This window comes from Photinus pyralis, unplaced genomic scaffold (genome assembly GCF_008802855.1).
Source record: "Photinus pyralis isolate 1611_PpyrPB1 unplaced genomic scaffold, Ppyr1.3 Ppyr1.4_LG2, whole genome shotgun sequence".
In the NCBI taxonomy this organism is placed as follows: domain Eukaryota; kingdom Metazoa; phylum Arthropoda; class Insecta; order Coleoptera; family Lampyridae; genus Photinus; species Photinus pyralis.
Window position 1 is genome coordinate 7,421,666 of NW_022170403.1, and position 25,633 is coordinate 7,447,298.

General features: G+C 36.9%; 1 protein-coding gene across 1 annotated transcript in view; it reads right to left on the reverse strand.

The window, feature by feature from the left end:
- Positions 1–972: 972 nt before the first annotated feature.
- The window catches only part of LOC116163595, a 28,984-nt gene continuing 4,323 nt past the window's right edge, over positions 973–25,633 (reverse strand). Inside the window, exon 2 of the mRNA XM_031477609.1 lies at positions 973–3,364. Coding sequence (XP_031333469.1) covers positions 1,801–3,354 — 1,554 coding nt within the window. The 5' untranslated portion in view covers positions 3,355–3,364 and the 3' untranslated portion in view covers positions 973–1,800. The remainder of the gene's footprint in view (positions 3,365–25,633) is intronic.

Genomic DNA, 25,633 nt, shown 5'->3' on the forward strand with positions numbered 1-25,633 from the left:
TAGCTGAGGCAGGAATTTCGAAACGAGTAACGTTAACTGATTTAACATACAAATAATGTAAAACATTTTATTTCATACTGCTCTATTTCTATTAAAATACCATTTTTATTAGAATGTTGTAGGTACACATTAAAATAAAAGCAAAAGTCGATCACTTGATTTGTTTGATCTGACAGTAGTTTGACAAATATCAGTATCAATCAATCAATCAAATATCACGTTTAGATGGATGTCAGTTGCGGTTGCTAGGCAAAATTTCCAGTCTGGTAAAAATTTTCAGTCTGGTAAAATACGATTTACCAGACTCAAATCAGTCTGGGAAAGCGGCGATTACTAGATAGTATGAAATAAAAAATATTACAGTACTTGTCAGGTAAAGTTCAACTTTCTAATGTCAAAATAGCCCTGAAATTTAGATTTTCTTGATGGTTTCAGGTAAAAATACTACCGACGCCTTTTTAAAAACAATCAGTTCAAAATCAACAGTCTTACATTACATTTGATCTTTGACATACCATTCGGCCACCGCCGAATACCTCGCTCATAATTTCAATCTTGACAAATAAACTGGTTACCTAGTGATGTACACCATACCACTTTGATCGTTTCGATTTATTCTGCTCATTAATTTCTTATGGGCGTATGCACCTTAAAAATTTAAGCTGAGCTTAGCTTAAAATCATTGGCCACCATTGTCCAAATATACGTTACATGGATATTAAGCTACACTTAAACTAAGCCCGCTTAAACTTTTTCGGTGCATACACTGTGAAGAACCCATCAATTCAATGCCTAAATCAAAACTGTAATTGTTGAACAAAATTCAGAAGTGTATGTAACTTTTGGTAAAACTTATTTTATTGTACACATAACCTTTGACACTCGCTTTGACATAACTTTTAATTTTTATGTACCCTATCGGAGGTTAAAAAACACCCTCCTAATATTTGCGATTTGGAACAAAAACGTCAGTTTATTTTTCATTGTTTTATTACAAACTGGCAAAATAATATACATTAGTAGTTTTCATTATAAAAAAAAGGTTGTCGTTACCTTAACCAGGCTACTCAGAAACCTGTACAAAACAAACGCATTAAAACATAATTTTTGTTACTCTTTTAAACAGGAAATATATTCTAAGAGCCCGTGACACAAACCATTACCATTCAAATAGCAACATAAAACATATACATGAACAAGTATTGGAGGTCCCCATATGTGAAACGCTCGGTCTGTCGAACCGCATTTAACCGGAAGGTAAAAAATTCAATTGTTTATTTGTATATTTCATAAGAAGTCATTACTTTTAAGAAAAGCAGGTCATATGTGGTACCAAATTAAAACTCTTGACGTCAGCTGCACAAATAACTCGGTCTGTCGGCAGGCAAATAGCCGGAAGTCCTTGACAGACCGACATTTAGTCTGCTAAAATGACCGTAGAAATTTATAACTAACTGAAGTCGGCTTCTAGCAGCAGATTAAATGTCGGTCTGTCAATGACTTCCGGCTATTTGCCTGCCGACAGACCGAGTTATTTGTGCAGCTGACGTCAAGAGCTTTAATTTGGTACCACATATGACCTGCTTTTCTTAAAAGTAATGACTTCTTATGAAATATACAAATAAACAATTGAATTTGTTTACCTTCCGGTTAAATGCGGTCCGACAGACCGAGCCTTTCGTATATGGCGACCTCCAATACTTGTTCATGTATACGTTTTATGCTGCTATTTGAATGGTAATGGTTTGCGTCGCGAGCTCTTAGACTAATACCTTTTCAGTCTCTCTTAATACAGAGCAATTAGACTTTGACAATGCGACACTTATAAACCAAATTTCCTTCATTCAATAAAGAACATATTGCAGCTAGTGGTAATTGTATGGATGTATTATGATCTTCATAAGCTTCCACATCATTCTCAATAAGATTACTACACTTTCGTTTTATGTACAACCTCTGATTAAATTCAGAATTATCACAAATATCTATTTCATACATATAATTCTTGCTCTCTTCTGGAGGACCTACATACTGCATAGACCAATAAAAATTCTTTTCGTCATATTTAAAAATCAATTTAAATAATGCATTATGCGCTTGCATTAAAAAGCAATCTCCATCACAATAGTCAACATCCTCTTGGAAAGGGAATGTAACATAACCAACATCCAAAATACCATCTTCGTGATGGTTTCTGGCATGTTCCATTACATCGGATAATCTTCCCTTCCACTTGCAATCATCGTACTGCTCAAAGGGGCAAAGATAAGGTCCATATTTGCAGGTGCTTTCGTGCGCTTTAATTTCTTTCCCAGATGATACAAATGGGCAATCAAAGTCACTGTACTTACAACTATAATTTATGAAGCTGGTCATTTTCTCCAAGCTAAAATTACGTGTATCAAGTATTCCTTCGCGGCAAGTGGGACAGTTTTTCACTTGTGTTTTACATGTCCCACAGATACTATGTCCAGCAATGCATTGGTGAATCGGGGGTACCATGTATTCATGACAAACAGGACACTCGAGTTCAAAAAGAAGGCTATGGTCAACATCGGGAGAATTGATTTTGGTAGTAATTTTAACACCTGAGCAATCAGTTGAATCTGTAGCTACTTGTTCATTTGGCGTAATGGAAATGCTACAAAGCATAGAACCTGGATCACCCAATGCTTTTCTAATCTCATCAGATTTTACGCAAACTGCAGTGTTCTTGTCTAAGCACATAGAACAATCAGATTCCACAACTTTCTTGGAAAGTGTCACATTTTCAATTGAATTCGATTTCTTTAATTCGACCTGGTATAAGTATTGTTTTGCTGCTTTTTTATTACCGATATAACGTACGGAACACCAAAAAGCTTTTTCCTTCGAATCACATTTTGCATGAATAAGGAACGTTTCATTTCTATGAAGTAACATGTAATTGTCTTCGTACATGTTTACCAAGTCCACCTCAAAAACCGGTGATTGTAAAGCAAGTACTTTATGGTGCTCTTCGTAATGAGAGAATAGCTCATTCGATGGTCCTTGCCATGGACAAGACGCTAATGGAATAAAAGGACAAAAATATTGTTTAAATGAACACGACGCTTCATGATTTTCCATATTAACTGCCAAGACGTTGTCCAAACAACCATAGGGATTGTAACGACAAGGGAAGTATAAATATTGCGCTATGATTTCATAGGTTGTATCCCGTATTGGGTTCTGTTCGCTTAGCACAGGACATCGACCACAGGCTGTTCCCTCTTGACCTGGATAGATATAAACCGGCAGCTGTGATAAATACTCCTTGCAGAGGGAACATCGCAGCTTCTCCAGCACTTCATTTGCGATAGACAACTTAGACATATTTGGAAATCTGAAATAAGAAGCAGTATTAGAATTTATGCAATGATACTTTGTACTAACTGGTTAATGCATAGGGGAGGTGTCAATGACAATGCCATTAGAGAACAACTTTGAAGATGTACTAATAATACATGCAACTTTTTTGACAATGATAGGTAAGGAATGGGTAAGGGCATTCAATAAATGTTCTGGTCAGATTATGTTTGGCATTTGTCAAAAAAAAATGTATGGTTTTTCTAAAGCCGGGTTTATGGCTTTTCCAAAGCCTGGTTCATGGTTTTTCCAATGCCTGGTTCATGGCTTTCCATTTGTCCATCTCGGTTGACCGTGACCCATTAGCCAATAACTAAATACTAAATTATCAATTCATCAAATTAACTTATTGTTAAATAGCGAACTGATCAATGGAGACAGGTGACGGATATCTATGACCCAGGCTTTTACAGTGCAAAAAAAACTATTTTTTCTACTCATATTAAATAATATGTAGAATACTCTCGAGAATACTGATGGGTTTTATAATTGAGAAAGGTATCTATTGTTCAATATGTTTTCATTATTCAACTGTTGTCAGCCAATCGTATTCCGAGTTTGTCATTTCATTACTCTTCAGGTCATATTATGTAGGGTTGCCTTGGAAACATGTATTTAACAAAAATCAGGATCTCGGATCGCGATAAATTCAGTTGTCAAACATTAATGTCAATCAAACAAATTACGAGAAATCAGTTTTGTGAAAATGGACAGTAGCACAGCCGTCTATAATTAAAAGCCGTGCTGAGAATTGTGGCAACACTGCATGGTAGGCCGATTTCTTAATTCAACTTGACAGATTTTGGGTGTATTTTATATGTGTTTTGGGTGTAATATTCCAATTTACCTGTTTTAACAGAGCGAGATTGCGACAATTTGTGTTACTCTCTACGGAATGAACAGAAATTATTGTTCAGGTAAGTTGCTAAACGAAATATATCGATTTGTTGTCATAACCTCTAAAGCAGGCTACACCTTACTGGACCCTTTACAAGCACTTGTATTTGTTCAAAGTACCTGTACAAGCTCAAATATGACCTACACATAACCTGGTACGTAAGTACGGTAAAGGTTAACGTGAAAAAATACAATTAGTTTGTATTTCAGGTATTCTAGCACGGACATGTCAAATCGATTTTCTGAAGTGTAGTATTAGTCGGCTGTGTGGCGAGATCACTTGTCACTTGTCAAACTTTGTAAAATCAGACACACACACAAATATTGAATACCTACATACAAACAGACATTTATTACTTACAGACATACATTGTGTTCTTAAGTTTTAGTTGAAGTGTTCAGTTTACTTTGTTACATAAATAAATGTTAATTCGGTCTACCTCATATTCCCACATGAAGGAACCTTTCAACTTATTCCCAAGAGCTCATGGTACAGGAATTTGAAGTCTACGGGGCTCCCCTCTTTAAAAGCTTCGACCTAGACCCACTGGAGTAGTGACTGGCTTAAAGTCTGCCATTCCGGATCACACCTGGTCGTTGATAAAACCTCGCTGATGCCCAGCGATTTACTGTCCTTTTACCGAAATTAAGTGCTCAAGCGTGGGCTTCACCTCGACCTCTTTCGACAGAAGTTCACCAATTTCGGAGATCTCGATGGAAAACACATTATGATGCAGTTACCAATTTACAGCGTTCCGAATTTTAAAGTCAAATAAAAATGTTATTATTCATTTTTGTAAATAAATAATATATATGCACAATTGTAAGCTGCCTAAGTGTCTTTCTTCTATATTAAAACCGACAAGGCGAAACACAGGAGAGAGGAAAATGCCATTTTTCAAGAGCAACAAGACGCCATTAAAACTTATATCGGCCCACCGATTGACTTTCGAACAATGTTGCCAAACTTCTCAGCATGGCTTGTAATTATAGACGGCTGTGACAGTAGTGTAATCATGATGAGCAGTGACGACGATATAGTTCTAACTCCTCCGGATGTTGAAAAAACGGCAAACCAAATTACCCTTAATTTACTTCCTGAAAAATATCGCAAGAAATATGAAATGGTGTACAAAACGTTTATGGATTGGCGCAACACAAAATCGATAAGTTCGCTTTCAGAAAAATGTTGAGAAGCACCATTAGCATTCATAATAGTGTGAACATCGATAGCTATGCAAGATTGCGCGCCTTTTTAAAAAGAAAATCTGAAGGTTATCAACCCAAAAAATCAAAAACGTTCACTCCTGAGCAAATTAACACGTTTTTACGTCAAGCTCCGGAGAATGTATATCTAGCAACGAAAGTAAGAAATCAAAATCTGCTTGATTTTTACTGTTGTTTTAATTCCCATTTTTAAGGTTGCATTAATAGTACGGTAGAACTGAAAATTGTTCTATACAGTAATACAGTCCACATATTGTTTGGTAAAAAGTTACACCATTTTAAGCGTCGGGTTTGAATGGGAGGGGGGAGGAAAGTTGGTAAATTAGTAGTTTTTGGAGTTTTTCTTAAATATTTAGAAAACTATGGGGTTTGGCGAGAAAAGTACGATATCCAAAAATAATCTACAAGTACATTAAATTGCGAACAAAAATGGTCTTGTGTAAAATCTTGCTCAAGTGAACGATTCCAGAGTTACGGAGGGTGTAAAAGTAGACATTTTTCGCATCTTTTCGATTTTCTGGAAAAATTAAACCATCCTATACATTCACTGTTCAAGTTGGCTGCGCTTCTCCCCACTTCAGCAGCTACCAGGCAGAACATTCATTTAGAACGTACCATCAGGTGTAGCAGTGGCTGTATAAGAAGAAGAACCCGCTGAAGTGGGGATTGAAGATTGTCGAACACCTGAGAGGAATAACAACACATCCTGCAACTCCCCAGGAATTACTGTCCCTCATAGTGGAAGTCTCTTTAAAAAGTGGTCCCCATTGAGAAGGTGGTAAGGTTATCGTTCCTTCAAGGACTTATCAGTAATATACCACCGGTCCCTAAAGCGCAATTTGCTTTAACCGGTTTCAACAAAAAAAAATAGTTTCCTTAGTGATAATCTCATATTTTTTCCAAAAGAATCTAAAAAAAAAGATGAAAAATTTCTACTGTTACACCCTCCATAACCCTCCGGAACGGTTCAATTTAGCAAGATTGTATACAAGGCCATTTTTGTTCGCAATTTTAGATTATTTTTGTATACGGCACTTCGCACTAAACAACATAGTTTGCTAAATATTTAAGAACAACTAATCAGAATTACTAATTTTCCAACTTTACTCCCCTCTCCCAACCAAACCCGACGCTTAAAATAGTGTAAATTTCTACCAAATAATCTGTGGACTGTATAGAACAATTTGCAGTTGGAGGGAAACTTTTACTTTGGATGTTGAGGTTTGGGTCTAATTGCACTGTACTATAATGATTTTATGTTAAAGAAAAGTGAAGTTCTAAAGCAACTGTATGTTAAGTGCCTCGGTTTACTGCAAGCCGATCCACGACCAGATTTTAGGATTATTAAAAAAAGAAAAAAACTAATAACATTTTCTTATTTTTAATTATCGACCGTCTACGTACCTACAGGGTACCATGTAAAATCAAGCTTTGTAAGATTCTCTCTATTTCAGGAATTTTGTTTTATTTTCATTGAATGTGTTTTGAAATAATTTTTTGTCATTTTCAATAAATTAATTATGCGTTTATTCGAACCCTTTGTACGACCCTCATTATGTCAGATTTTTCTCTTCATATCCATAATTTGTTTCAGGTGTTGATAAACAAAAATTTGCTGAATAAATTATTTGGAATTTCGCAAGTTGATCGAGGCCACTGAGTCTCCCAAATTACTAATTTTAGTCAATATGAGGTTTTGTAGGTGATGTGAAGGAGTTCACCGCTTTCCATTGCACACAGTATTATTTACAATATTCTTTAATTTGAAACATCATTGAAGTAGCTCTTATCTCGAGGGGTGAAGTATGGTGTACAAGTGTGATGAAGTTCATATGAAGTTTTGGTGAAGTCCATGAAATATTGGTTCGTGAAGTATTGTTGAAGTTCGTGAAGTACTGACGAAGTCCGTGAAGTATTGATGAAGTCCGTGAAGTACTGATGAAGTCCATGAAGTATTGGTGAAGTTAGGGAAGTTTAAGTGAACTATTGGAAAAATGCATGAAGTTGTGGCGAAGTTTATAATCAAATCCCGTTAACAAAAATCGTACGGTAGTTCAATTCACGATTGTAACCACTATGTAAAATAAAATTAAATAAATTTCTGCGAAATAAAACTTACACAGGCGACAGACGCCCTGATGAGACAGCGACTCGTAAGTCGTAAGACGTACTGACTGATAGTCATTGCGTCGTATTTATGAGTACAAAGATCGTAAATTGTTTCCTTTTTAAAAATTTAATAAATCCTTTCCTTTATTACCATCAGGTTCAGGTAGCTAAATAACACTTCGATAACACGAGGTATATCAAAATAAAATCGACAGACGGAAAATTAGTCACGTGGATAGCGGCTTTTGTTTTCCTTAAAATTTCAGCACCCTCCACAACTTAGTACATCAGCCTCTCCCAAATCAAGTTCCTGGCCATTGTGTTATTTACGACTATAATGTCAATCCCGAGGTCAATACTATTCCACAAACAACACCATTTCTTGAAAATAATCCCCTAAAAATGCAACCTATTGGTCGGGTAATAAAGTTACAATACCATTTACAAAACCTACGCAATATTTTTCCGCTTATTTTGTTTGTTAAAATGAAATTTTTAAAAGAAGAATTGGACACCTTTATATCATATAAAAAGACAGATATAAGATATCCAATCTGTTAATAAACGTTATATTTTAACAGGACCCAGAACTATTTAGTATAACTGCATATAACAGAAATTTGATAAGAAAATCTTATAAAATCTTAACAAGTATAAATGGTGCACAACTCCTGTGCGAATAAAGATAAAGGGCAATTTTTTAAACCGAAATAGCTTAGTAGATGGTTTTGTTAGAAGGTAGTAGCACGTTATCGATATTTACTTTCTTAGTAGATGATTAATGGGGAGAACATTCAAAATCCTCCGACACTCCCGATTGATTTTGCCTTTGAGAGAACTTTCCTCCGATAATCCGTTTTCGAGATATTCGCTCTTAAAGTTTCGACATACCCAATGGATATAATTATTTAAGACGTCCCAATCGCCCTTTGTGAGTAGCCTCTTCCGATAATTTGTTGTGGAGATATATCCAATCATGGTAAGGAGCCGAAGAGGAGGACTATGGTTGGTAGAAATTAATTCCTTTCGTTGAGACCTTTGATTAGAGTATCATGAAGCATAAAACCAGTTCCACACCCCCCGACTCCCCAAATCCGAGCCCAAATCGTCTTTTTTGATAAGGGACGAGAAAGCGGTAGTTAGCAGAAAACGGTTTCTGTCGTTGAGACCTTTAATTAGAACACCATGAAACTGAACTCGAAAAAGAGTCGCGCGGTAACGTTATAATTTGTACAAACCAATTTATTTCGATGAGACTGAAGGGTGGGACGTGTGCTCCCCCCCCCCCCACCATTTTCAAAATCTTTACCTACTGCACCACTAAAGCCATTCGTATGCAAAATCTGAGACCAATTGATTGCCGTATATAAAAGTAATGCACGTTTTACTTTTACTTTCAAAAACAGCATCTCGGAAAATAATTCATGGAGGCCACCTCTTTAAAGACAGCGAAATTTGATTTGATGACCTTCAAGGTATAGGCTACATATATTGCAAAAAATTCCAGGACTCTAGGACCATTCCCCTAGAAGTAGTTCGGACGGACGGGAAAACGCAAACAATAGCAAATTTTTTTTTAATTTAAAAAAAAAATTGATTCATTTCAATTTCGTGTATGTACTTATCTCGATGTATAAACAAAATATGTTTTTTTAAATTTGTAGTACCGTTTCATTTTTTGTTGTGCCTCAATTATCATTTATATCAATACATTCTACATCTTTAACTGCTTTGTTTTAATTGCAAGAACGCTAGGAAAAAGGAGGATGGGATTTTGTCCAGTGCAAAATATCAGTGAAATTCATAAAGTACGAGTATCAGTGAAGTCCGTGAAATTTTTGGTAGAATACATGAAGTGTCGGTGAAATATTGATGAAGTGCGTGAAGTACTGATGAAGTCCATGAAGTATTGGTGAAATACGTGAAGTGTGAAGTTTGGTGTACACGATTTTGCCTAGTGATTTACCCCTCGTCTTATCTATTAAGCAATCTTCTGATTAGTCAGGAATCTCGGTACCAAAAAGCCGCTTCTAAAATAGTGCCACCTGCACTCGAAGATATACATTTTGAAAAATACGTATCTTGTGCAAAATTAGATGCCGATTCGGAATCAGGAGGGCGCGATGGTCGCAGCGATTGCAGATAGCCAGAAAAAAATAATTTGTACAAAATTTCGCACTTCCCAAAAGTTAGAAATTTTACCTTTACATTGCATTTCCGAAGTTATTTATGAATATTTTTTAAGAATTTGTGCACCATTCGAAAGCTCATTGTATTTGCCATCTCACAGAACAAAAAGAAAGTCAATGTTGCCTTTAACAACTAAACTGTTAAAGCTGTATACGCGCGAGAAGTGTAATAAACATTTCAGTCGCGAGGTATTTTCCTTATTGTTGGGGATAGAGGTATACATATACGAGACAAAATATGCAGAATGAAATAAGGTAGTTTTTTTACTAAAACATTTTTTGAGATTACGAAATTCAAATCAAAATGTTGATTCAAATCTCACCCTAACTTTTAATTAAGCTCTGTTGCGAAAAGTTTATAACTAGCGCGGTGCTAGAACTAGAACTCCAGTCCGCAGATCCAACTCTCTACGAGAAACTTTGTATTCAGTATCGAAAATAAAAATCTACTATATTTTTGTTTTTACAAGTTATTGCACAAATCCCTACTATATTTTTAGAGCTACTAAAAACTTTTCCCTAAAAATGGTCACCAATATTTCGTTCGGGACTTGAAGTACTAACAAGCCTCTTTATTTCTTTGTTTTTATCACAAAATTTCATTAGAGAATGATTTAGAATGATTAAAGGGACGTTCATAACTTCAAACAGAACTTCCACCATTATAAGAAAAATAGTCCTATTTCATAGTCCCAAAAATAAAAAAATCACTGATTTGGGATTTGAAACACCTCAGGACTGAGCTTTATGTGCCAATTAAACCCATCTCTTATAGATCTACTGCTACGTGAAAATTTGTATTAGACAAAAAATAGTCCTGGTATCGATATAGCGCTCTAAAACTTGAGCTTTCTCTCGGTACAGTTGGAGTGGGCAAATAATTTGTTTTATAGTCTTTGCCTTAAAGTTCTGGACAACGCCTCAATAGTTTTCATCATAAAGTTGGTAAATCTTATCATTAGAAGATTAAGAGGATGTTTCATACCCAAAATGCTGAGGAATTATTTTTCAATCAATTTTGAACTCTGATTCTCTCCGAGTTCCAAAAAAATTGAAAGTTGGGCATGTGTGATGTATTTTTTACAAGTAGTACAGTAATGGTTTCGAGATCTGGCGGAACTGCGGAACATACATATACAGGGTGAGTCAAGGATTGTGCGGAGTAACTTAATGCCTTGAAGATAAGATTTTTCGAGAGTGCTTTTGTATTATGATATGGTTGAATATTCTCCACATTTAAAAAATATTTGGAAATATACAGGGTGTGCCCACAAAATAGGGCGCCAAAATAGTACATTTTTTAAATAGAACCCCCTGTATTTGAATGCATTTTTAAATTCTACGTGTAATTGTACGTCTTTTTTATTATATGGTTAATGTTAATATCCGAAAAGCTAGTAGTTTTAAACATAATTCGATTTTTAAGAAAAATTGGGCATTTGCTAGCGTCAGTATATTGTCAAAATTATTACTTAAATTTTGATTCCAAGTTTTATATCTTTTATCCTCGGTTAAGTAAAAGTCAAATAAATACATCTACTATGAAACATTAAAAATATAGCTTACAGGGTGTTTTTTTGATAGGTCCAAAGTTGCAAAACTTCATATTAAAAAATCTCACTTTTTTTAAATGGCACACCCTGTATATTTTTCTGTCATCATTTAGCTCCTCCAAAAACCTTCAACTTTTGATAATAATGTCTTATACCTATCTCTGATAGTTTTCGAAATATGTTGGTTTTCCTGGTTTTTATATTCCAATCATAAATTTTTTAGTTTTAGTTATATGTAATTTACATAATAGTGAGGTGGCCATGCAAAAAAGGGAATCTTTATCTATTTTGAAAATCTTTTCTTTGGTGCCTTTTTATTCCATGTTATATCTAAAACTCTTTCGCAACATTAACGACATTTTTCGAACTTTCGGTCGATTGTTAAGGAAACGGTTCGAGGTTTTTACAGTCTAACGTTAGTGCATCTAGAAATACACACCACTTTTTTTTGTAAAAGGTTGAAGTTCTGACTGGAGTTCTGGCCAGCTCCTCGACGATCTTAAACCTTCTATAATGAAGTTTTGTGGTAAACCTTGCATTAAAAGATAAGAACCATTTTAGTATTCCGAGTGGCAAAGGACACATTTGTGACCATTTTTTGGTAAAAGTTTTAAGTTTTGAGTACCTACATTCCTACATAGTATCACAGATTTAAGAGTGTTTAAATCTGTGATAATATACTGTGTACTCAAAACTTAAAACTATAGCTCCTTTAAGACTTCATTTTTCAAAGTTCTCTGATCACGTTTTAATGTCTACTCAGTTCGATAAGAGAATTTATTTACCAAATGGCATCGTTTAAATACTTTATTTAAACAATGCCCATGGCTGATTACACTGTTCAAGTACCTACTCACTGTTCTTCCATTAAAACTAATCACAATAAAAACACAGAAAGAGATTTTAAAGTAATATGGACACCGCACACTCAATACATCAATAATAATCTATTAATACATTTACAGATATGGCAGTTAAATTTTGATAAATTTTAATCATACTTCTTGATGATTCATTTCGTTTGTCAGATTTGGCAGTTATAGTCTGAGATAGTCTATCTAATAACGATTAAGAGCAATACCTTTTCACGTAGGCAAGGTAAACAATTAATCATTACTTAAAAACGATTGTATACATTACATACATTGCGTTCCGGATAGTTCGGCGAACTACTTTGGCAAATTTTATAATATTGCGCCAGCGCAGTAGGTGTGTTCGAGTTGCAAGAGAATGGATAGCGAAAATGAAGTTATTGCCGCCGCCCGACACTAGTATCACCCAACTGTGTTAAAAAGTACCCGTAGAGCCCAAAGAGGGTTGACACTCCACTCTCAACTAACAATGTAGAATGACAGCCTCGAAACATATCCCGTATACGGGGTGGTGCCTAGCGCGACGCAGCATAGGAATTTCAATGGTAATTTGTTTATAGTCAACTACTAGCTCCCCTAATTATTTTAGAGCAAAAGTCTAAATACGTTTTTTTAGAGAAAAAAATACTGCATCTGTTCATACTATTACTCATAATTTTCCGTTTTTCAACATCGTAGAAATTGACAAAATAAAAAGGTTCATTTTACAATAAATCAAATATGCCGTGGAATTACCTAAAAAACAGCGATAACTTTTCATTATTTGCGCCTTTAACGTATATTAAATTTATACTTGTTTATAAGTTAGTTAAATAACTGCAAGTGCAATATCGTAAAAATGTCCGTCAAAACCATCAGGAAAACGACAATACATTCAACGTTTTGGCTACAGTAGCGGAAAATCCGAATATAAGTTTAACAACAATTCTTCCTCAAATCTATTTCTTTTTCTTCGATTATGTACTTTGGTTCCGGAAAATGTTAAACAAATAGTAGGTATCTGATGCAGATGCAGCATTACATTCTCTAAAAAAAGATTACCCCATAGACGCTTTTTATTGCGTCGGTTAGTTGAAACAGAATTAACAAGTTAAAAAGTAATCGTAAACGATTTACATAAAGCGCATTTCCACTTGCATTCATTTCCCATTTGTAAGATGCAACTTTTGTTAAAATTGTAAAAATCCGGCCACAAATATGAAAGATAGCGTTGCACATGTACAATCCATTTTTGACGTGCTACTTCAATTTCAGTTTATAAGAAGAGTTTCATATCAATGCTTTTCTGAATAAGAAAGTTGGAACTGCGCATGCGCAAACCTAAATTTTGAAGCTAAAGTTAGATTTTCCTTTGTTCCAAGTGGCTATGTATCGAATTTCATTAAAATTCCTCCATAAATAAGAAAGTTGGCACTGCGCATGCGCAAAACCAAATTTTGAAATTGGCGTTAAATTTGCTTTTATTCCAAGTGGCTATGTATCAAATTTCATTTAAATACTTTTATAATTAAAAAAGTTTGCAATTCGGTTTACAAATGGTCGAGATGCGAAAAGGGCACTGTGAATTTATTCGACTCAACTTTTGGCATTGCGTATTATATGGCTAAAGCTATGCCCATATTGAATTTCATGCAATTCAGTTCATAACTAACGGAGATGTAAAAGCGATCGGACATTTCTAAACAAAGTTATCGTTCACACGGACAGATAGAGGGACAGACAGACAAAGGAACAGACGGACAGACCAACAGGCAGACGACAGACAGCAATGCAAAATTATAAACGATCTCTAGGATCGTTAATAAACGGCAAAAGTGTAAAATTATGGAACATGTAAAAAACGGTTTTTTTTTTTTTTTACAATAACTTTTTTTGTAAGCGGTACAGAAAAAATTCCTTCCTTGGTGCAAGACTCGACAACATAACGAACCAAATAGCGAAAAAAGTAGAGTTTCGCGAAATGACGACTGCAACAGGCAAAGTAAGAAATGGAGCTGGAGTTCGCACTTTGCCGGCCTCTCTTTAGGGATTTCGCGAAATGCCTATACATGCAGGCAAAGTGCGAAGGCTTCGTCATTTCCCACAGATTGCGCATACAGCGTTGCCATTGGATGGTAAACGACGGGACGATTGCGATTTTATTTAAGTGCTTGGTAAATATTTCGCTCACGTTTAGACTGCATTCCTTCTATTGGATTTTTGTTGAGTCACGCTTTGGATTTACAATGGAGAATGTATCAGATGGGGGAACGTACTAACGCGACAGTTTTCCGTTTGGCACTGTTGTACGCGCAATCTGTAGAAAATAGCCGAGCATTCTCACTTTGCCTGAATGTTTAGGCATTTCGCGAAATCCCTAAAGAGAGGCAGGGGAAGTGCGAACTGGAGTTCCATTTCTCACTTTGCCTGCTGCATTGGTCATTTCGCAAAATGCCTAGGGATTTTGCAAAATGTCGGATTTCGTTTGCCGGTAACATACAGGGTGTTTTTTTGGGAGCTTTAGTTAAAAGTTTCTGGGAAAGTAAAATAGGTAGGTTTTTGAAAATTTGTACTTAGGAGTTACTCTGAAGGCCGAATCGATTTAAAATATTTTCAAAATGGCTGCACTTCAGGAAAAACCGGAAGTAGATAGTAAGTTCGTTATTTTAAATGGCAACCCCCATTTTTTATTGCATTTTTGGATTCTACGTGAAATTTCACTTCTTTTGATACCCAGATGTCGATATCTACCATTTATGGTTTTTAAGTTATTTTGACTTTAAGAAAAAAAATGGCGGATGCAGATGGTACCTTGATAATTGATTACTTGAAAACGGTTGTATTCATGGCAACCTATTTTTATCAGTGCATAGAGAATGAATAGGGCTTTCTTTTAGTGCACTTAAAAAAAAGTTAAGTTGCGTACGACCGCTCCTATGGATATCCAAATTTATGAAAATTCAAAGACTAAAAACTCAGTTTTTTTAAATGGAATGACCATGTTCTTACTATTCCATGAGATAGAGAATCGAAATGGGCATATTTTGACAATAAAGTTCCTATAGCTATCTTTAACAGTTTCTGACTTATTCCCATTTTATTGAATTGACACTATTTTTTTCTGATTTTCTTTTTAGTAGTCGGCCATGATTCTATAACAATTGAATTTTAAACAAATCTAGTGACACTAATCCGTCACCTACTGTTATAGGTTAACATAGTTTTTCAAAAATCGAAAAATGACTCGTAGTGGTTTCACCTTTTTTTGAATTTAATTGTTATTTATGGTAAAATGGGCAGAATCGCGGCGCGTGCTTTCCGTACATTCATTCGAAAACTGGAACGAAATTGTATGCATTTTGGAAATTTTGTACCCCTAATGCACTACAAACTGTTGAAGAACAAGTGATACAAAGCTTTACAAGAGAATATTTAAGAAAATGAATTGAACTGCAAATGCTAGATTAACAAAATAAATTCATTGCAAAATATAAAAAACTTCGTTGAAACATTTTTGGTATGGAATTGTTGCTAGAACAGATATCGCATTACCTCTCTTAATTTCCAGACTTATACGTTGTTTAAGAAATTCAGTTGAACGACTCTGTTTAGATTTTTCAAAAATTTTCTGTCCTATATCCTTAATAAATGAGTTATTTATGAATGAATTATTTAGACTAGAACTAGAATCAATGGTATTAAAGAATCCATTCCTTGATTTGTTTAAAATTCGATTGTTATAAAATCATGGCCAACTACTAAAAAGAAAATGCGAAAAAAAAATGGCATCAATTCCGAGATCAATTCAATGAAATCGGAATAAATCAGAAACTGTTAAACATAGCTATAGGAACATGTATTGTCAAAATATGCCCATTTCGATTCTCTATCTCATGGAATAATAAGAACATGGTCATTCCATTTAAAAAACTGAGTTTATAGACTTTGAAGTTTCTTAAATTTGGATCTCCATAGGTGCGGTTGTACGCAACTTAACTTTTTTTTAAGTACACTAAAAGAAAGCCCTATTCATTCTCTATGCACTGATAAAAGTGGGTTGCCATGACTATAACCTTTTTCAAGTAATCAATTATCAAGGTACCATCTGCATCCGCCAGTCAAAATAACTTAAAAACCATAAATGGCAGATATGACATATGGGTATCAAAAGAACTGAAATTTCACGTAGAATCCAAAAATGCAATAAAAAATAGGGGTTGCAATTTAAAATAACGAAGTTACTATCTACTTCCGGTGTTTCCGGAAGTGCGGACATTTTGAAAATATTTTACATAGATTCGGCCTTCAGAGTAACTCATAAGTACAAATTTTCAAAAACCTACGTATTTTACTTTCCCAGAAACGTTTAACTAAAGCTCCCAAAAAACACCCTGTATACAAAAATTTTATGTTAAATGCACAAAGAGTGCACACAGCCAATTTTTTAAGGTCACTGGGTTCAATGGGCGTCCATTTAATCGGATCGGATCGGCACGGCATCGCTCAGTCCGGAAACGTCCAACACTCGCTCACCAAATCGGTATGCTTCAGTCTATCAGTCGAAATATAATTTTGGTGGCTTGTAGTTCATTTTAGTTCGGTTAGAATTTTATAAACAATACTTAATAATTTATATAATATGAGCTCTTCATCTTCCGACGAAGATGATATTTTTCCTATACTTCTTCCCAAGCATTTTCCTTTCGTGAACTGTCATGATAATATTTACTAGCTTGATTATAGAGGTGTGGATATTCTCTAACAGTATCAATTAAAAGTTCCTCATCCATTGTAAACAATAAATAGCACACAAAATCAACTACAAACTACAAGGTAGCGGTGTACGCACGTGTCACATCAAACACAACGAGAAAACATCGGACCTTCGGTATTTTTTGCCCTCTCTACTGATTCCAAAGCCAACCGATGGACGTTGCCGAGCGTGGCGGAAGCAGTGCGCGGATGTTAATCTATTTCTACGTATTTCAAATCATTCCGACAGGACTGTTCCGTGCCGATCCGATCCGATCCGATTCAATGAGCGCCCTGCTTTATGGCGCTAGTGAAACAAATCTACTCTCGGCAGTCGGCTCTACCGCTTATTTTAACAATTCTACTGTTAAAGGTCTTCTGTACCCACTGCACCCAATGTAAATTTCCATAAAAGCGTCCGCCATAAAAACTCTAGTTGTTTTTCAAAAAACAATTTTTTTAAGAACTATTTTATAAATTTAGACCTTTATCTACAAAATGTTCGGACTATTTTTTTTTAAGTTTATAGCAACTGAATACCGACTGTTTAAAGATTAGATGTTTCGCACCGATTATTGCGCTAATCTGTTTTAGTTTTTTTACTTTCGATCAAGACGATTTATGGAAAAAGTAAACCGACAGTTTTTTAGATAAGTTACTTCTAAACATGGCCCCAAAAAATGAAATCATAATTTTTGTAAATAAAGTCTGTATCTTGGCGGGCGATAAATCAACAATTTGAGTGTAACAAGTGGCGCCGCTGCACAGTGTCGGTGGGAACTAACTAAGGACCAAGACAGGAGTTGACAAAGCAAGAATATCATCTTATCTCTTGCTGCTATAGTGCTATTGAGGTGCTGGGTATATGCGCACTTCAGGAATTGTTTGTATTTGGGATTCAAACAATTAATAAACCTTTATTATAGCAACAAAAATGATTTTACAACAAGCGCCTAACGAGGAACCAAACTAACTCATCTAATAGGAACTACCCTTATAAACATCTGTGTCGCCGTGAAGGGTTACGTTTCTGATGTCCAACAGCGCAACCCATACTTATAATGGGTAGCACATGTGCGTGTCGAATAATTGATGTGAAAAGGATCGGTCACTTTCAGTCCTGTACAAAAGGGATCATTTAAGCGGAACTCAGTTTCACTTTTTAGAAAGCGAAAGTAAAAGTTCTTCGCTACACTATAATCATTTATACACTATAATGTCAAAAAGTTGCGCTTAGGTAAAGAGTACTTATCCTGTACTTATACCATTAAAGAAACATTCAACGAAGTATCGAATTTTATCATTCGGTATTTCTTTCTTCAAAAATTGAACAGTAAGTAGGTGTATATTTACTGATATAAAATAAATAAAAGAATTCCTATTAACATTGGCACCGTATATCAAAACAAATCATTTAAAATATTTTTGAAGAATACACGCACTCAATAATCGCATTAAACTTGGCACAGTTGCAAGACGTTATACACCGAGCTATTATGCTAATGGCTCTATAATAAACATGAAGAATTACAACTTTACACTGCTGATGGTCTCTATGAATAAACAGTTCTGATTTTGTACTTCCAGTAGTTATTGAACCAGAACCTTAACCAACAATAATAAATGTTTTGCAACTTAAAAGGACATTTGCCGCTTTTATATAAATACATTTGCAGCGCGAAACAGGCACGCAGAATGAAACGATTTCGTTATTATAGCCAAAAATGTGGGTTTATTCTCAGTTTATCCCTAATATTTTTAAGCCAGATATCTTTTGTTTACACACAAGATTAGATATATATATATATACAGGGTGTTTGTTTTGGGAGCTTTAGTTAAACGTTTCTGGGAAAGTAAAATAGGTAGGTTTTTGAAAATGTGTACTTAGGAGTTACTCTGAAGGCCGAATCGATGTAAAATATTTTTAAAATGGCCGCACTTCCGGACACACCGGAAGTAGATACGTTACTTTAAATGGCAACCCCAATTTTATTTGGATTTATTGGATTTTTGGATTCTACGTGAAATTTCAATTCTTTTGATAGCCATTTATGGTTTTTAAGTTATTTTGACTTTAAGAAAAAAAATGGCGGATGCAGATGATATCTTGATAATTGATTACTTGAAAACGGTTGTAGTCATGGCAACCTATTTTTATCAGTGCATAGAGAATGACTAGGGCTTTCTTTTAGTGCACTTAGAAAAAAGTTAAGTTACGTACGACCGCCCCTATGGAGATCCAAATTTATGAAACTTCAAAGACTAAAAACTCAGTTTTTTTAATGGAATGACCATTTCTTTACCATTGCATGAGATAAAGAATCGAAATGGGCATATTTTGACAATACATGTTCCTATAGCTATCTTTAACAGTTTCTGACTTATTCCCTTTTTATTGAATTGACACTATTTTTTTCGGATTTTCTTTTTAGTAGTCGGCCATGATTTTATAACAATCGAATTTTAAACAAATCTAGTGACACTAATCCGTCACCTACTGTTATAGGTTAATATAAGTTTTTCAAAAATCTAAAAATGTCTGTCAGTGGTTTCACCTATTTTGGAATTTAATTGTTATTGTAACGTGATTTATAAACTCGGGTTCGATTTATATCAATATTTATTAAACAAAACTAAAACACTATAAAAACCGTACAATTTATATCGACTATTTATATCACACACTTCGCAATTTATATTTCCGCGCTCTATGTTTCATCTGTACTCGATCTCGTTCGGTAGTAAAACTGCCGCGATGTTCGGTCCGCAACCATTTATACACGCAAGAAATGTTAGTCCAGAACATTCGCGTAATTACCAGATACGTGCAAACATTCCCACTATCGCGCGCCTAGAAAATTCCAGAGCGTCAAAGGCGACGTCATGTCTGGAGCGTTTCCGTTACACTGCCCCCTTCTTAATTCTGGACGTCTCGTTCAGAAACTGCGTTAGTATTACTTTTTAATGCCTCGTGTCGGAATCTGCAGTCAGAGCCTGCTCGACAAACACCTTTCTTGAAAAAGTAACAGTCCACAGTTTTGCGGAGGGTCGTCCCCTGTGGGTTGAAGCAGCATACTGTAATTCGAACGCTAGTGTTTCTAAAAATCACTTCGATCATGGTTCGCACTATCTTCCAGTCCAACCCATCTAAACCACATCCAATCTTCGGGATCGCCAAGCTATTTATGTCATAGTATGCCATGAGTTTCTTTAAGCTTTTTAAAGCAGACCAGAGGTTTTCATAGGTGGGTTTGCCTTCTGACGTTTTCTTTGAAACCAAGTAGAACAAAGAGCGTTGACTATCTTCCAAGCGCAGTGCTTTACCCACTCGTGGTCTTTGCTTTAACAACTCGTCTATTCTTCCAAATCTTTTCCGGAATACGGAAGCTATTCCTCTACCCATGCGAAGGCCTTCGGCGACACAATGGGCGATGGAAACGTTAACCGGAAGCTCAAAAATATTTTGACAAATTTCCCGAGTAACGCCAAATCGAGCTTTCTTCCGCTGGGCGTAATTTGACATAAAATCGTTAAAGTTTGGCTCGATCCCAAAGCTGCGTTCCTCTTCTCGAATACCTCTAACTTCTTCGTTGTTGTTGGATCCGGCATATCGTGCGAGTCGATTAATGTAGACAACTTTCGGTTTCCGGTGGTTCATTCTGATACGATATATCACGTCATTTATTTTCTTGATCATCATACGGACCTTCCCATTGTCTTTGTAGCTTGGGAGAAAAACCTCTTCGTCTCTGTGGATTGTGCAGCCATACCAGATCTCCAGCTTCAAAAGTTTTATTGGCCGAGCGGAGGTTGTATTGATTTTTCATGCGATCGCTGGCAATCTGAATATGACTTCTAGCCAAGTCGTGAATATCGTTCATCTTCGCCTTTAGTTGGTCAACATAATTTTCACCTGCGACATATTCTTCATGGGGTTTACGCCCAAACTCGAGATCACATGGAAGGCGTAGTTCACGACCCAACATAAGGCAGGCAGGAGTCTGACCCGGGGTCTCGTTAACGGCTGATCGATATGCCATAAGGCACAGGTGGAGGTACTGGTCCCAATTTTTCTGATGTTCTGCCACGACTTTTGAAAGATATTTACCCATCGTTCGATTCATTCTCTCAACCATTCCATCTGACTGAGGATGCGAAGGTGTTGTTCTGGTTTTATTGGCTCCTACCAATCGACAAACATCTTGGAACAAAGCCGATTCAAAGTTCCTTCCTTGGTCTGAATGGATTTCTATAGGAACACCAAACGTGTAAAGAACTCCTTTACCAACACTTCTGCAACTGTTGCTGCCTCTTGGTTTGGAATAGCGTAAGTTTCAGTTCACTTTGTGAAATAATCCATAGCCACTAGGATATATTTATTTCCGCCATCTGTCTCGGGAGACGGTCCTGCGATATCGATAGCAACTCGTTCCATCGGACTACCAACGTTATACTGCCTCATGGGTGCCTTCTTCTTGGAAACTGGTCCGTTTCCAGTAGCACATAACTCACATTTTTGACACCATCGCCGGACATCTTCTTTACGGTTGACCCAATAGAATCGCTCACGTACCCTTTGCAACGTTTTCGTAATACCAAAGTGTCCTCCGGAAGCGCCGTCATGCAATTTTCGCAATACTTCCGACACTTTGCTTCTAGGTACTACTAATTGCAGCGTCGATTCGGTGCCATCTTCACTTTCAAGGGTCCTATACAACAGGTTGTCTTTCAGAGTCAGGCTATTCCATTGGCCCCAATAACTCTTTACTTCAGGACTTGTGGCACTAATGTCTTGCCAGTCTGGTCTTTGTCCGTGGCGCATCCAATTCAGAACAGTTTTTATACTTGGGTCGTTTTCTTGGGCCGTTTTGATTTCGCTTGGCTTCCACTCCTCACTCTCTACAGTTGTTCGTTGCAGATGGCCAATCTTGTCTTCTATTTTAGAACAATGTGTGCAGTTGTCTTTGCACGGTCTTCTTGACAAAGCGTCTGCATTATTGTGAACTTTTCCAGCCCTGTGTTCAATGTCGTAGACATATTCCTGAAGACGTTCTAACCATCTTGCCACCTGTCCTTCTGGGTTTCGGAACTGCAAGAGCCACTTTAGCGCTGCATGATCTGTCCTTATCAGGAACTTGCGGCCGTAAAGGTACTTATGGAAATGTTCGCATGCCTTTACCACACCCAGGAGCTCTCGCCTAGTCACACAATAATTCCTCTCGGGTTTCGACAGTACTTTGCTGAAATAGGCAATGACTCTTTCCTGTCCGTCTTGCAATTGAGAGAGAACAGCTCCAATGGCGGTGTTACTGGCATCGGTATCTAGCACAAACTTTCCTTCATTTCTGGGGTAGCCAAGGATAGGTGCGCTAGTAAGAGCTTGCCGGAGATGTTCGAAAGCTCTTTGACAGTCTTCACTCCATTCGTACTCATTGCCCTCTTTTGTCAACTTTATTAATGGTTTGGCAATGTTGGCAAATCCTTTCACGAATCGTCTATAATAGGTGCACAAACCGAGGAAACCGAATCTCGTGCTTGTTCTCAGGAATCGGCCACTCTTGAATCGCTATAATCTTCTCTGGGTCAGCTGTAACACCATCACGAGATACGATGTGCCCCAAATATTTAACTTCTTTTTGGAACATAAAGCATTTCTTGGGACTTAGTTTTAAATTGGCCTCTCGTAATCGTCCAAACACCTCTCTCAGGTTCTTTAGGTGTTCTTCAAAAGTTTTTCCTACGACAATTACATCATCCAAATATACCAGACATGTCTGCCACGTTAGTCCCCTTAGAACTGCTTCCATAAGTCTCTCAAACGTCGCGGGGGCATTACACAATCCGAAAGGCATTACTGTGAATTGCCAAAGTCCAGAGCCTATAGAAAACGCGGTCTTCTCTCGGTCTGTCGATTCCATCCCCACTTGCCAATAACCACTCTTTAGATCGAGTGTGGAAAACCATTGGGCTCCAGATAGAGTGTCCAAGGTGTCGTCTATTCTTGGCAGTGGATAGCTATCTTTCTTGGTGACCGAATTTAACAGACGGTAGTCAACGCAAAATCTTGTGGAGTCATCCTTCTTCTTTACAAGCACTATCGGTGATGACCAAGGACTATTCGATGGCTCGATGACACCTTGTTTTCTCATGTCTCTAATAATCTCCTCAGCTTCGTCTCGTTTAGCCAATGGGAGTCGCCTTGGCTGTTGTCTAATCGGTTGCGAATTTCCAGTATTTATTTTATGGGTGACTATGCTTGTCTTTCCCTTGTCCTGGTCGTTTACCGCGAACACATCCCGGAATTCCACAAGCATATTTTTCACCTTTTGTCGTTGTCTATTGTCCAAATCTGGGGTGTTTTTAATTATCTATCAGCTCTCTTGGATACTTTCCTTTAGATAGATTTTCCGATCTCACAGAGCGAATAGCCGAGATGGGCACACACTGTCCAACTACAGTTCGTTTGCTTAGCTTAACAGGACTATCTTTCAAATTCATAATTCGAATCGGAACGCCATTTTGAACTTTTACCAGAGCCCTAGCCACTAGAAATTCCTTTTCGTTTAGTGCTTCGACTATCTGTCCTTCCCTGGCGACAATATCCATCTAAAGTGGTCATTATAATTTTTTCACTAAGTCCGGGTATAATGACGTCATGAGTGGTTAACAGGCGGATGACATCTTCTTTGTCTTCATGGAAAGGGAGTTCTTCATCGCCGACCTTTAACACGCCCTTTTTCACGTCTAACACAGCTCCGAGTTTCTTAAGAAGATCCATCCCCAAGATGAATTGATCAGAAATATCAGCAATTAGCACCTGGTGATTGATGGTGGTCTTTCCGATGGTGACAGACATTTGTATTTCTCCGTGCGTTTTTATTCTTTCGCCAGTTGATGTTTTTAACTGCACTGTCGAAGATGAGATCCGAGAATGGTTCTTCAATAACTCCGGTCTTGCAATAGTTCTTGTTGCACCTGTGTCTACTAGCAAGGATCTGTCTTCTCCATTAACTCGGCCGTCGATGTACAGACTCAGAACTTTTCCAGACGACGTAATGTTTACAGTGAAGATCGGGGCTTTGTTTCTGCAGGTCGACGATAGTCCCTTTCTGTCGACCTTTCTTAGTTTTCCGGCTGCTGCAATGGTTTTTGGCAGTTGCGGCGAACGTGTCCAATCTCGCCGCAATTCCAACATCGTGGTTCACGTTTCTTTGCCAGTGACTGTAGTGCTTTATTGACCTTTTCTTCCACTACTTTACTGACCTTTTCTTCAAAACTTTCAGAGCCACCTTCCTCTTCGATGGTTCTTACCCGGCTCTCACTGCGATGTTCCACCATACGTACTCGCGCACTTCCATGACTAGCTTTCTTGGCGGCTTCGAATTCTAACGCATGGGCCAAAGCTTTCTCAATTTTGTCGTGCCTAGCCAGTCTCAAAGCCTGCTGGGCATCTCCATCACGAACGGTATCGATAAATGTTTGTACAGCCAGTTGATCAAGAAAGCTCTCCGGTGCCGTAGGGTATGCCAATCGAATCAGTCTAGCGATGTCCGCTTCAAGTTCCTGCAAACTTTCTCCAGGTTTCTGCATTCGGTTCTTGACTTGGGCATAGTAAACTTGCTGAAGGTGTTTATCGCCATATCGCATTTCGAGTCGCGCTACTATTTGTTGGAAGTTCTGTTGATCCTCGGGGATGGTCCGCAACACATCCAGAGCATCTCCTCTCAGAGCAAGAATCAGGGCTGTAGTTTTATCTTGAAGAGTCCATTTATTTGCCGCAGCCGCTGCTTCAAACTGTCGAACGTACGTGGTCCAAGGAATCTTACCATCAAAAGTAGGTGGCTTTACTCGGGCTTGCTGAACGTCGCCTTCTACTCTTGTATTTGTTTCTGGGTCGACCTTCTTGTAATGAGTAGACTGTGGCACCTCAAGAAGACGGTCCATCAGTAATTCATCTGGGGCACTACTAGTACGCTCTTCCGTAGTCAGTCGCAAGAATTGCTCGCGCAGCTCTTCATACTTGTGCTCAATCTCAACGAATGTTGCTTTAAATGTTTTGGAAACTTCCGTAATTCTAATCTTCAACTTTTTCTTCGATAATCTTTCTAGAATTTTCTTCCAACTTCTCGAACTTCTCTTGAATATTTCTAGAATTTTCTTCATTAATCTTTCTAGAATTTTCTTCCAACTTCTCGAACTTCTCTTGAATATTTCTAGAATTTTCTTCCATTTTCTCGAACTTCTCTTCAAAATTTCTAGAATTTTCTTCCAACTTCTCGAACTTCTCTTGAATATTTCTAGAATTTTCTTCATTAATCTTTCTAGAATTTTCTTCCAACTTCTCGAACTTCTCTTGAATATTTCTAGAATTTTCTTCCAACTTCTCTTGGTTGCTTTTTATTTCTTGTTGCAACACATGTTGGCCATTTTGGATTTGCTGGAGCAAATTGGGCATCGTTTCTTCCATTTTAGCGGCAGCAGATCTTGTTACAGGCATACACAAGCACAAGCACTTAATTTAATCTTACTTTTAATTAATTAAATTAATTCCACTCCTGACACCAATGTAACGTGATTTATAAATTCGGGTTCGATTTATATCAATATTTATTAAACAAAACTAAAACACTATAAAAACCGTACAATTTATATCGACTATTTATATCAC